The 13,625-nt window shown below is 44.8% G+C and overlaps 1 protein-coding gene across 3 annotated transcripts in view; it reads right to left on the bottom strand.

The window, feature by feature from the left end:
• Positions 1–13,625, bottom strand: part of STXBP4 (syntaxin binding protein 4) — a 211,224-nt gene that overhangs the window by 31,501 nt on the left and 166,098 nt on the right. For 2 of the 3 annotated variants that reach the window (XM_061615297.1, XM_061615301.1), the window contains one exon: positions 9,393–9,450. In XM_061615297.1, the coding sequence (XP_061471281.1) occupies positions 9,393–9,450 (58 nt within the window). Of the gene's footprint in view, positions 1–8,435; positions 8,476–9,392; positions 9,451–13,625 lie in introns of those variants that run through there. The other variant, XM_061615300.1, reaches the window with a different exon arrangement.

Raw genomic sequence — 13,625 nt, 5'->3', positions numbered from 1 at the left:
GAGCATCCAGCTGAGGAAGAGGGAAACAATCCCTTAGAAGGGACCCATTCCTTGGGGGATGAGCAGCTATCCTCTCGTGCCGAGGATATATCTCCAGGGGGTGGATCCTTGTAGTGGGTGATTCGATCATTAGGAACATAGACAGTGGGGTGTGTGATGGGTGTGTAGACCTGCCTGGTCCGAAGGTTGCGGATATCGCCCATCGTTTAGATAGTTTGGTAGACAGTGCTGGGGAGGAGTCAGTGGTCGTGGTGCATGTTGGCACCAACGACATGGGGAAATGTAGCCGTGAGGTCCTGGAAGCAAAATTTAGGTTGCTAGGTAGGATGCTGAAAGCCAGGACCTCCAAGGTGGCTTTCTCTGAAATGCTATCGGTTCCACGCGCAGGACCAGCCAGACAGGCACAGCTTAGCAGTCTCAATGCGTGGATGAGACAATGGTGTAGGGTGGAAGGGTTTGGATTTGTTAGGCACTGGGGAACATTTTGGGACACGCCGGGCCTGTACAAAAGGGACGGGCTCCACTTGAACCAGAATGGAACCAGACTGCTGGCACTTAAAATTAAAAAGGTGGCAGAGCAGCTTTTAAACTGACTGAGGGGGGAAACCCGACAGGAGCTGAGGAAGGTCCGGTTCGGAATAAACCTCCCCCCTGGGATAAAGACCAAAGAAATGATGAAATTGTAAAAGGGGTAGGCCTAGAAGTAGGCATTGTGAGAGCAGGGGCACAGGATATAAATTCAGAAGGGCAAAATTACCACAGGCCAAACCACAAGTGCCAAAGACACTTGAAGAGAGACACTGCTTACAAGTGCCTGTACGCCAATGCTAGGAGCCTCCGAACCAAGATGGGAGAACTGGAGTGCTTGGTCTTAGAGGACAGCATTGATATAGTAGGCACAACGGAGACCTGGTGGAATGGAGGAAACCAGTGGGATACGGTTATCCCTGGATATAAACTTATCGGAAGGACAGGGAAGGACGTATTGGTGGCGGAGTCGCTCTATACGTGAAAGAAGGCATTGAATCCAGCAAGCTCGAAACCCCAAAAGAGGCGGACTCCTCCACAGAATCGTTGTGGGTGGTGATACCATGCCCCAGGAGGGATTTAATTCTGGGAACGATCTATCGTCCCCCTGATCAAAATGCTCAGGGAGACCTTGAGATGAGATATGAAATTGAGGAAGCATCCAAACTAGGAAATGCGGTAGTAATGGGTGACTTCAACTACCCGGACATAGACTGCCCGCATATGTGTTCCAGTCATGACAAAGAAGCAAAATTTCTAGATATTCTAAATGACTATTCCCTAGACCAGTTGGTCATGGAACCGACCAGAGGGACGGCAACCCTGGACTTAATCCTCAGTGGGGACCGGGACCTGGTGCGAGATGTAAGTGTTGTTGAACTGATTGGGAGCAGTGACCATAGTGCTATTAAATTAAACATACATGTAACTGGCCAATTGCCAAGAAAATCCAACACGGTCACATTTGACTTCAAGAGAGGAAACTTCACAAAAATGAGGGGATTGGTAAAAAGAAAGCTGAAAAACAAAGTCCAGAGGGTCACATCACTCGAAAATGCTTGGAAGTTGTTTAAAAACACTATATTAGAAGCTCAACTGGAGTGCATACCGCAGATCAGAAAAGGTACCACCAGGGCCAAGAAGATGCCAGCATGGTTAACGAGCAAAGTCAAGGAAGCTCTTAGAGGCAAAAAGTCTTCCTTCAGAAAATGGAAGTCTTGTCCGAATGAAGAAAATAAAAAAGGACACAAACTCTGGCAAAAGAAATGCAAGAAGCAATAAGGGATGCTAAAAAAGAATTTGAGGAGCACATTGCTAAGAGCATAAAAACCAACAACAAAAAATTCTATAAATACATTCAAAGCAGGAGACCATCTAGAGAGGCGATTGGACCCTTGGATGATAAGGGAGTCAAAGGTGTACTAAAGAACGATAAGGAGATTGCAGAGAAGCTAAATGAATTATTTGCATCTGTCTTCACAGTGGAAGATATAGGGCAGATCCCTGAACCTGAACTAACATTTGCAGGAAGGGATTCTGAGGAACTGAGACAAATAGTGGTAACGACAGAGGAAGTTCTAGGCTTAATGGACAATATAAAAACTGACAAATCACCAGGCCCGGATGGCATCCACCCGAGAGTTCTCAAAGAACTCAAAGGTGAAATTGCTGATCTGCTAACTAAAATATGTAACTTGTCCCTCGGGTCCTACTCTGTGCCTGAGGACTGGAAAGTGGCAAATGTAACGCCAATCTTCAAAAAGGGATCCAGAGGGGATCCCGGAAATTACAGGCCAGTTAGCTTAACTTCTGTCCCTGGGAAACTGGTAGAAAGTATTATTAAAGCTAGATTAACTAAGCACATAGAAGAACAAGCCTTGTTGAAGCAGAGCCAGCATGGCTTCTGCAAGGGAAAGTCCTGTCTCAGTAACCTATTAGAATTCTTTGAGAGTGTCAACAAGCATATAGATAGAGGTGATCCCGTGGACATAGTGTACTTAGACTTTCAAAAAGCGTTTGACAAGGTACCTCACCAAAGACTTCTGAGGAAGTTTAGCAGTCATGGAATAAGAGGAGAGGTCCTCTTGTGGATAAGGGATTGGTTAAGAAGCAGAAAGCAGAGAGTAGGAATAAACGGACAGTTCTCCCAATGGAGGGCTGTAGAAAGTGGAGTCCCTCAAGGATCGGTATTGGGACCTGTACTTTTCAACTTGTTCATTAATGACCTAGAATTAGGAGTGAGCAGTGAAGTTTGCTGACGACACTAAATTGTTCAGGGTTGTTAAAACAAAAAGGGATTGCAAAGAGCTCCAAAAAGACCTCTCCAAACTGAGTGAATGGGCGGAAAAATGGCAAATGCAATTCAATATAAACAAGTGTAAAATTATGCATATTGGAGCAAAAAATCTTAATTTCACATATACGCTCATGGGGTCTGAACTGGCGGTGACCGACCAGGAGAGAGACCTTGGGGTTGTAGTGGACAGCACGATGAAAATGTCGACCCAGTGTGCGGCAGCTGTGAAAAAGGCAAATTCCATGCTAGCGATAATTAGGAAAGGTATTGAAAATAAAACAGCCGATATCATAATGCCGTTGTATAAATCTATGGTGCGGCCGCATTTGGAATACTGTGTACAGTTCTGGTCACCTCATCTCAAAAAGGATATTCTAGAGTTGGAAAAGGTTCAGAAGAGGGCAACCAGAATGATCAAGGGGATGGAGCGACTCCCTTACGAGGAAAGGTTGCAGCATTTGGGGCTTTTTAGTTTAGAGAAAAGGCGTGTCAGAGGAGACATGATAGAAGTGTATAAAATTATGCATGGCATTGAGAAAGTGGATAGAGAAAAGTTCTTCTCCCTCTCTCATAATACTAGAACTCGTGGACATTCAAAGAAGCTGAATGTTGGAAGATTCAGGACAGACAAAAGGAAGTACTTCTTTACTCAGCGCATAGTTAAACTATGGAATTTGCTCCCACAAGATGCAGTAATGGCCACCAGCTTGGATGGCTTTAAAAGAAGATTAGACCAATTCATGGAGGACAGGGCTATCAATGGCTACTAGCCATGATGGCTGTGCTCTGCCACCCTAGTCAGAGGCAGCATGCTTCTGAAAACCAGTTGCCGGAAGCCTCAGGAGGGGAGAGTGTTCTTGCACTCGAGTCCTGCTTGCGGGCTTCCCCCAGGCACCTGGTTGGCCACTGTGAGAACAGGATGCTGGACTAGACGGGACACTGGCCTGATCCAGCAGGCTCTTCTTATGTTCTTATGTTCCTGTATCCTTTTGTTCTGACTTCATTTACTTCTCAGTTCTGAATTGTACTTCATTCCTGATTCACCCTTTGGTCCTACCAACTGGCTTTGTCTCATAGCTCTTGGCTCACCTCAGACTTCTGCCCACAGCATAACCCTAACCTCAGGTAAATCAGGGGGGAGGGGAGGCCTAGGCACGGGACCCTGGATGCCACTATACTGAGAATTTCCTCAAGTCTGGAATTGACTGTGCAATGCCTTAACACGTGCAATTACACTAAGGACAATGAAAGATTTCACTAACTTAATGTGGCCACTCAGTGTCAGTTTCATGGAATACTTAATTATGGCCTGGAATGCCTTCAAGTCGATCCTGACTTATGGTGACCCTATGAATAGGGTTTTCATGGTAAGCAGAATTCAGAGGGGGGTTACCATTGCCTCCCTCTGAGGCTAGTCCTCCCCAGCTGGCTAGGGCCTGCTCAGCTTGCCACAGCTTCACAAGCCAGCCCCTTCCTTGTCCGCAACTTCCAGCTGGGGGGCAACTGGGCTCCTTGGGACTATGCAGCTTGCCCACGGCTCCACAGGTGGCAGGGCACGTAACCCCTGAGTGTCAGGATGCAGGATTGGGGCCCTAGCACTTCAGAGGATGAGGAGGAGCAGATCACTTTCCCAGAGCTGTGTGCATTAGAGGAAGAGGAGGGGGGAGAAGTCCCAGAGACAGGACTGTTTAGCAGTGAAGACCTTGAAGCTCCAGGCACAGACGATTCCCAGGAACTTCCCACGCTCACCCCCCTTACCAGACCAGAACAGTTAGAGGCGAAAGGAGGGGGAATGCAACTCCCTCCTCAGCCAGAGAAAAGCCCGCTCGACAGTTTAAGCCAAGCCCCCCCCCGCTCTCACCCATCCTCGAGTCTGAACTCTCAGAAGAGGAGGGGGCAGAGCTTCCCCCTTCACCCCAGACTAGGAGACAGCAGAAACACGCAAGGGGGAGAGAGAGAAGGGGCATGGATGAAAGTATGTTGAGTGAGAGAGTTCGCGCCAAAAAGCCCCCTCCTTAAGGGACCGGATGAATGTGAATTCCTTGTTCTGTCAACTCTCTTGCATGTCGCAGGACACGTGTATTGTGTTGCTTCATGAGGAGACGTAGTCTCTGTCTGCATATCACTTTAATAAAAACTGAATTGCTTTCATCAACTGGTCTGATTCCTGAGTCCAGCCCTGGACACGACACTGAGCCACTCACTGTGTGTGGGGGGAATCTTTAGCTGGCCCTTGACACCAGGAAACATGAGCAGGGATTTGAACTCACAGACTCTGGACTCCGAGCCAGGCTCTCCTCCCCACTGTGCTATACCTATAGGCCTGCACAAACTGTGTGAACCACCAAACTGAAAACAAACAAACAGCTACAACAACACACCTCACCAGCCAAGTGTGGCTGGCCATCCTGGGCTGAACAGCTGAGTGAAGCTGCTCATAGTTTGCCTGGAACTGCAAAAACAGGAGAGTTGTCAAGCACTTGAAAAGCCACAATCCATGCCTGGTGGCTGACACATTATTGTGCAGACCTAGAGGCAGTATCCAACTAACTTGTTCCATCAACGCAAAAGTTTCCCCTGGCACAACAGAACTTTCCCCACATCTCCTTCCCTCCTGTGTGCCCCCTAAATCTGTTCTGGGTTTTCCCCAAATCCTTTGGAGCAGATTTGGGGGGGAGGCATGAAGCACATGCAGGGGGGGAGTTGTGTTGTGCAAGCGGATATCCTGGTGGTGATGGAACAAGTCAGTTGGATACCACCCTATGTGCCTAGACACAGCACCCCTATAAGAAAGAATCCAGAATTATTCACTGATATTAATCTAACATATTTCTGTAACTGCCCTTTCAAGGTTTAATGTGGTATGCAAGAAAAGATAAACAAAACACACCCGATAGGAAATCAACACAGCAAAAACAACACACTGCCTAAACAGCAGTAGCAGAACCTGTGTTGCCCTCCAGATATTGTTGGACTCCAGTTCTCATCAGCCTCAGCCAGGGTGGGTAACAGCCAGGGAAGATGGGAGATGTAGTCCAACAACATCGGGAGGCCACTGGTTCTCCACCCCTGGTCTTAAAAAGACCTGCCAGACTAAAAGCCAAGTGATAGTGACATACCTTATGGCCCCTCCTAAAAGCAAGTGTGAACCACGAACCTCTAGTCAACACACTGTCTCGGGATAACTGCTGTAAAGGACCTGTGTCTAGTTCTGTCTTCTCATCTCCCGGAGAAATGGAACACAAAGTTGGGTCCAAACAGATGAATATAGGGCCAAGCCAGCCAAGATGCTATTCATGCAATTAGCAGTTGTGTGAACGGCTTATAAAAAGTAAAATAAGAGGTGAGGAATCCAGACTAGGATTCTGGCAGAAGTGTGTGTGTGTATGGTAACCCTGTGCCTTCCCCTGTGGGATCAGTGCTGGCCCTAGCAGGGAGAGCAGGGCACCACTGGGCTGTTCTTCAGGCTGCAAAATGTCTGAGGCTGGCACTGTGGCTCTCAAGATGGCAGCTCTCCACTCCCATTCACTGGAGGCAGACACACAACGGACACTTTACAGGGGAAAGTCCCTTTCTGCCTTAGCTCAGACAGCTTCTCACAGGCATCTTAACTTATATCTCAAGATTGTATATTACTCAGAAGATATAAAGCCCTTTTTAAAACACTCTTCAGTGGATAGTGTCCAATGTGTACAGACTCAGGAAAGCAAAAAGGATGTTAGAAACGGAAGCATAAGAAGCAGCAGACAATGCAAGACAGTGAAAGCTGAAAATAACCAGGACAGGACAGTTGCCGCATTGCACCAACCCTCTGGCTTCTCCATGCAGATATGCTCTGATGCACACATTAAAGTGAGCATGTGCAGGAGCTGCCATATTTTCATCAATGGGGTGCCTGCATGAAACTTTATCCTGCACTGATGAGAGTGGGGAGCTGTGGGTATGTGGTGGAGCCCTGCAGTGCCATTGTTTTCAAGATGCTACCATACACTGATGATACGAAGACTGCATTTTAAAATCTTAACTTTAAAAGATCCTCTTACAGCTGCCAAATCTCTTTCATATTCATCTGAAGAGGGCTTGCCTCTATGAAATTCTTTGAAGATTGATCTGTCCAAAAGGAAAATTATTTTTAAAATCCTTTAATTTGGGGAAAACTAAAGAACAAATGGGGAAGCGGGGCTGATCTTAATTCTCTGCAGTTTTTTAAAAAACTTTCTCCAGAGGATTATCCCTTTTCAAGCTTTTGTGAAATCTGACATTGTGTTTCAGATGGTGCACTTTCTGCAACATCTTCTCAATGTCAACTCTGTCTTACGTCTCATGAGAGATCTTTACAAGTAATGTGTTGGCACAGATTGTCTCGCTTTTTGTCAACTGTGGATGACATTTCATACATGCACATTTCCCCCTTAATCTTTTTTGCTTCGATGACACAAGCATGCGATTATGACACTTAACATTTTGCACATTCTGAAGCGATGCCTTGTTGCTGATTAAGATTCAGAACAGGCACACACACACAAGCACTCAGGTACAGAGCTCAGGTTTCCTCCCCTCCCCAGCTTCCCAGGAAGAACTTTTTCTACCACACTATATAGGACACTTACAAGATCTGAACAGGGTGGTTCATGACAGATGCTCCTGGAGGTCACTGATTCATAAAGGTAAAGGTGTCCCCGCACTTGTAGAATGAGTCATTTCCAACTCTTAGGGTGACGTCTTGCGACGTTTACTAGGCAGACCGTATATATGGGGTGGGATTGTCATTTCTATCCCCGGCCTTTCTTTACCCCCCAGCATATGCTGGGTACTCATTTTACCGACCACGGATGGATGGAAGGCTGAGTGGACCTCGACCACTTTTACCGGAGATTCAACTTCCTCCTTCCGTTGGAATCGAACTCCGGCCGTGAGCAGAGCTTCGGCTGCATTACAGCCGCTTACCACTCTGCGCCACGGAGGATCTTAACACTGATTCATAGGGTTGCCATAAGTTGTAATGAAGGCACATAACAACAACAACAATATAGGACAGCACCAGGAAGCAGTATCACTACTTTTTATAGAAACAAGCAAATAAAAATGCCAAGCAGCTGACTGGTTTTTTTTCACTTAGCCCCAGAGCTGCACCCAAAGAATTACTGGTACCACTAAAATGTTCATTGTTTGCTTAAAAGACCAGCTTATTTTCTATGTTTTTGAGATCTGCCACTGAGGCACACCTGACTGTGCCTGGCAGTGTTAAGACTGTCCTCAACAAGGAATTGTGCATTTAGTGTGGCGGAACCGGAGTTATGGAACTCTCTACCTAGTGAAACCAAGCTGGATGAGTTTTAGGCGCCAAATGAAGACTTGGTCATTTCAGCAAGCCTTCTTATGAAAATTGCTTGGTCTTTTTATAGCCTTCTGGTCAAGCAATGTATCCTGTACTTCAGTTTCTTTTATGTGTTTTGCTTCAACTTTACTTGCTATATTTTCTTGGTTTTGAGATCTTGTACACCGCACAGTCTATTTTACATGAGCTTATAGGATAGAAATGAATGAATATTGTTGTGAAATCTGAGTTTGTGTCTGCAGCGTACCTTTTAACCAGGGTTGGCCTCACAAGGTGGAATGACCTGCTTCAGGTGACAACATGGGGAGGGAGCCTAGATGAAGGCAGAAATTGGTGAATGATGCAGTGAGACTTTAAAAATTGTTGTTGTTGTTATTGTTGCTGAGACAGCATGGGTGGGTGTGTCTCTGTATGCACGCATACCATTTGCACTTCACTTCAGACAGCAAAATATTTTGGACTGGTGCTGTTTTTAATGACAGGATTAACCTGGACTCCTGCAGCAACTTCTGCACTGTTTGCCACAGTTCCTTGCTTACTAATGGTGCATGTGATGAGGCAGAGCTGCCCTCTTGACACTGGAGTTGCTCACCTGAATGGGGCTGAGGTGGGGCAGGTCAGCTGCGAGGTTGGGGAAACTGGGAGTATCAGGTTTTGCTAAGGATCGTCCTATGTTTAGCAGTGGAATCCTATTATGTCATAATTCCAGTTTTATTCTAGCACTTGTTATTGATCAATTTGGTTGTAGTGTTTAGCCCTGATTTTTTTCTTTTTTCTCCCCAAGAGAAAATTGTTTTAACTATGATATTCGTATATTAAAAAAAACACCTTAATCACAGAACCAAGCAAGGTGTTATCTGATTGCCTTTAGCTTGGAGTTTCAAAGGAATATGCTGGAGCCATGTTTCCTACAGACTGGTAACCAAAGTCCCATTGACTGAACTGTCATGATTTAAACTTAAGGTACATTTCATTTCACTACCCTAATCCTAAAATATGCATAGCTGTGAACTTTCAGAGAGCAGGTCAGCTGGAGAGTGCTTTGGCTACCTGTGTGAAATATAACACAGTGGCTACATTCATTAGAATGTGCAACCCAGATGATATATATCACATTTTTATATTGTCCAGAAGACTTCAAGCCTTCCTCCTCCCCCGACACAAACATTTAATCTGTTTTTCCCCAAATGTGCTATTAACTGCCTTCAGAGAGCTGATGACAGGACTCACTTGATGAAGTATTTGATTCCATCTGCTGTATAGGCCTCTTCCCATCCATAAGGCAGACCTAGGTGGGATGGGGGTGGGGCGGAGGAAAGGGAGGGAAAACCAAATAATACGTCATGAATCACAGTTAGTACTCCAAGTATAACATGAACCTACATTTTTGAAGCAGCACCTATTAAAATATGTACTTCAATAATAAAATGTGAGGCATCAATCAATGATAACAAAATGTTGCAGTATGGAGTGCTCCACTTCATAATACTGCATTCTACTTCCATTTCCATCCAGGTTTCCAGGTTTTTCCCCCAACAGTCAGTCAGCATTCCATGGACACTGAGCATGCTCAGTCTTCACTGTGCTGCTTTGCCCTTCTCCCATTTGTCTCCCCCATTTTCTGTACTTTTGTAAACCTTGGGGTTCACCTGCTGATACCTCGCTCTTTTGCATGGATGATGCCATTTGGGCTATACAAGGACAGGCACTTAGAGAACTGATAAAGCTTCTATTTTTTACTAAAAAGCATTTCTAAACTGCTTAATATTTCAAAAATCTCTAGATGGTATACAATATAAAAACAACATCCATTAAAACAAAAGTACACCCTAAAACCAATGTAACAACGGTATAAAACATAAAAGCATATAAAAAGCAAATAAAACAGATTCAGGGGATTCATACACTTAAAACAGAGTCCAGTCCTATGGGTCAGGGAAAGACTGGGTGGAAACAGAAGCCCTCACAAGATGTCTGAAGCAACTGGTAGTTGTTGTCTCACATAAGGCAGTGGGAAAGACAGTCCGTTGTACAGGAGTAATAGCAGAAAATGCCAGGTTTTGGGTCACACTTTAGGATATTCTGTAGGTTGTAGTGCCAAAAGTACAATCTAAGTGATCTTAGGCTGCATATCTATGATTTCCCCATGACATAGAAATACAATTTTCAAAAATGTCACTATTCGTTTAATACTCCTAAACCTGATTTTTAGGTTTTGCAAAAGTATCCTTCATGCATTCAACAGCCATAGCCCTTGTTCTGTCTATGAAGTATCTGATCTGATACAAGCAGCTGCCAATAACACACAGCCTACAGTGTCAATTCTGAGATCTGTCTGATATTTAAATGGCCTGGTGTTAGCCTATATAAAAGTGCCATATAAAATGAGTGGCAAACCCTCCCCCTGCCAATAATTACAAATCAGACACCTGCTTCTCCAGTAGCTGCCTCTTCATGCACAGCAATAATATTCTGAACTTCCTATGAAGAATCAAAGGCTATGTTTCAAAATGTATCAGAAATAGACAGATTGAGGGCAGTGGGGAAAACCTGAGGCTCTCCAGATGTTGCTGATCTCCAACTCCCATCTTCCCCAGCCAGCCTGGCCAACAGCCAAGGACAATGGGAGTCACAGCCCAATGATGTTTGGAGGGCCAAAGGTTCCCCGGTTCTGGTTTAGGGAGAAAGGAGGATAAATTGAAAGAAGATAAGGAGAAAGCCAAAGGAAAAGCAATACAGGAGAAAAATTAGAAGTCAAGAAATACTTTTCAATACATGCTAATTTTAAAGATCCCCCCCCCGTTCTTTTCCAACGGTGATGAGAGAGCTGGTAGGGCACAGGGACTACGCACTTATACTACAAATCAGAAAATCCCTGGTTCAAATCCCACCTCTGCCCTCAACTCTCAGGAAGCCACAATGGCCTGGCTCACACCCTCAGTTTCTGGCTGTATATAGGTACACAAATCTCCTCTGCAGCCCCTTGGTTCCTCCCATCAGGTGAGCAGCTGAAGAAGTTAGAACTCAGCTCTTAACCTTCCCAATACATGCAGATCCAGAAACTATGATTATTGGTTCACATACAAGCCAGGATATCAAGCCAACATTAAACCATGACCTAATAACTTGGCTTGTTTGTAAGCCATTAGCCATCGTTTCTGGGTTTGTGTGCAATGGGAAGCTGTGGTTAAGAGCTGCATTCTGGCTTGTTCAGCCACTTGTGCAAAGGGAAAAGTGCAGTGGCAAAAAAGGGCGCATCTCACTCAATCATATCCTGGTTCATTATGCCATGATCTTAGTGTGTGAATTCAACCATTCTCAACCTTCAGCCTTCCCATCTGCAATATAGTAATAATAATATTCATCGGCACCTACCCTATGTGGCTGCTCTAAGAACTGAGACCATATAAGTGTTTTTGAACACTGAAAGGGCTATAAAATGCCAAGTTATAGCTCCTAACTAAATAAAAGGTGAAGACAACCTATCAGAATGATGACTGAAGTTGTTCAAAACGTGAGAGGATCAGCCCGGAGTTTTGACTTTTATAGTAAAAAATCAACATCCTCAGAAATTGTTTGAAATAGATATTTTTGGATATGATGGCTACTAGACTTCTCTTCCTTACAACTGTGCAATCCTTTAAAAAAAAAGCTATCCCAGAAGCCTGCTCAATATCTTATGGGGGTGAATTCCAGAAACTTATTTTGTGTTGTGTGAAGAACTACTTCCTGAAGCTACTCCCAATCAGGGGATGACCCTATTTAAGGGGGAGAGAGGAAGATAAAAAAAAGTTTATTCTTCCATGCTGCTCATAATTGGATAGACAAATATTATCTGTCTTCCTTTAGATGCCTTTTAAATTTAGTTCTTTTATAAAATACAAATGCACAGACAGGACATTTACACACAAATTTGAAATTGGTTTCAATTTAGAGTGTAGTTGTGCCCCAAGATCTGTTTCTGAAGGCCACAGGACCTTCAAGCAGGCCCTTGGGAAAAATGTGTTTGGTAAGGCCCTGTCCTCTTTGCTCTCACTATCCGTTTGCTTGCCTTCTTCCGCTGAGCCCAGAGGGAAAGAGTGGTTTCTCCTCCTCTTGCTTGCTCCAAACACTGCTTGCTTGCTCACTCACTCACTCACTCACTCACTCACTCAGAGAAGGCGGGCAACCAGGGAGCAAGGAGGAGGAGCAGGGCCAGGGGGCTTAGGGGATTGACTATAGGCCCCTTGCTGAGGCATGGGACTCAGCAGGTGCCTGCTGATGCCAACCTCTGGCACTGGCCCTGCTCCCAAGGCTAAAGAGTTGGAAATGTAAACTGTAGGCTTGCTCTGCAGACAGCATCTACTTTTCTCCTGAACTGAGTGTGAATTTCCTGATGAAGTCAGGAAATGGTTCATCATGCAGTTCACAAGCTTACATATTTCACATGATGTACACAAATACAGACCTTGACTCCTTATGAGCTTGCTATTCATTTGATAAAGGGCTACATTTACAGACTAGAACGCTGGCAGCTTACACAAAGCCTGTTGATGAAAAACAACTCTTGCCTTTGCTTTGATCCAACTCTCGCAAAGTGGCTCTGAAAGCTTCTGCAGGCTTTTTATGCACTACTGACTATTTCTGAAATGCACAAAGCTGAGGAGTTACAAGTGCACAGCTTAATTTGTAGGTCTGCGCCCCAGTGCCAATTTGAAAAGAAATTCCTCCATAATTTATTCCAGCCCCGAGTGAATTTCTGTCTGCAGAAAGGAGCTTGATTTCACTGGGCAATTGACACAGGATATAAATAGCCAAGTAATGCAAGTGTTTTCAAGGAAGATAGCTTAGTGAACAAGCAGGGCAAATAGCTGCTTAGAAGGAAATGCAGGGGTGGCCAAGCCCATGTATTTTCGCTCTCTTTGTTCAAGTGACATGCCTCGGTCATGATTAAACAAGAGGAAGACAACAGAAGACTCCACTTCCCAGTGGAAAAAGGCAAAAGCCAAGCAGAAGCAAGACAAACTTAGATCCCTTAGGCTCCCTGTCAACAAAAAAAGGGTGGTAGTTAGTCACTTCTGTGCTAGGGTCCAGTTTCCCAATTCTCTGCCACCTCCACGTGACCTAGCACTACATTCTTGGTGGGAGTGAGGGGTTTGATTCGTGGCAAACTAAGAACGGTTCGGAAGTGCTGTGGATATTCCAAGAGTTCTCTCCCCCAACCAGCAGCACTCAGAAGCTGAATGGACTTTACTACGTTAGGATATAGTAGGCTTAGAGATGGTAAGTTTCACAAATGTGTACCACTCTGCCTGGCCTACTGCCCCTACTAAGCTTCTGATAGCTAGAGGTTTTTTCCAATGAAAAAAGAAAAGATGAAAAGCTAATAACCCTATAATGTACAAAACACACACACCACCGCTACATGGTATAATTTCATGTTTTAATAACAATCAACACACCCTGTGCCCATTAGGATACCCA

The sequence above is a fragment of the Rhineura floridana genome, chromosome 3 (assembly GCF_030035675.1).
Source record: "Rhineura floridana isolate rRhiFlo1 chromosome 3, rRhiFlo1.hap2, whole genome shotgun sequence".
Classification (NCBI taxonomy): Eukaryota; Metazoa; Chordata; class Lepidosauria; order Squamata; family Rhineuridae; genus Rhineura; species Rhineura floridana.
This window is presented reverse-complemented; position numbering and strand designations above follow the sequence as displayed.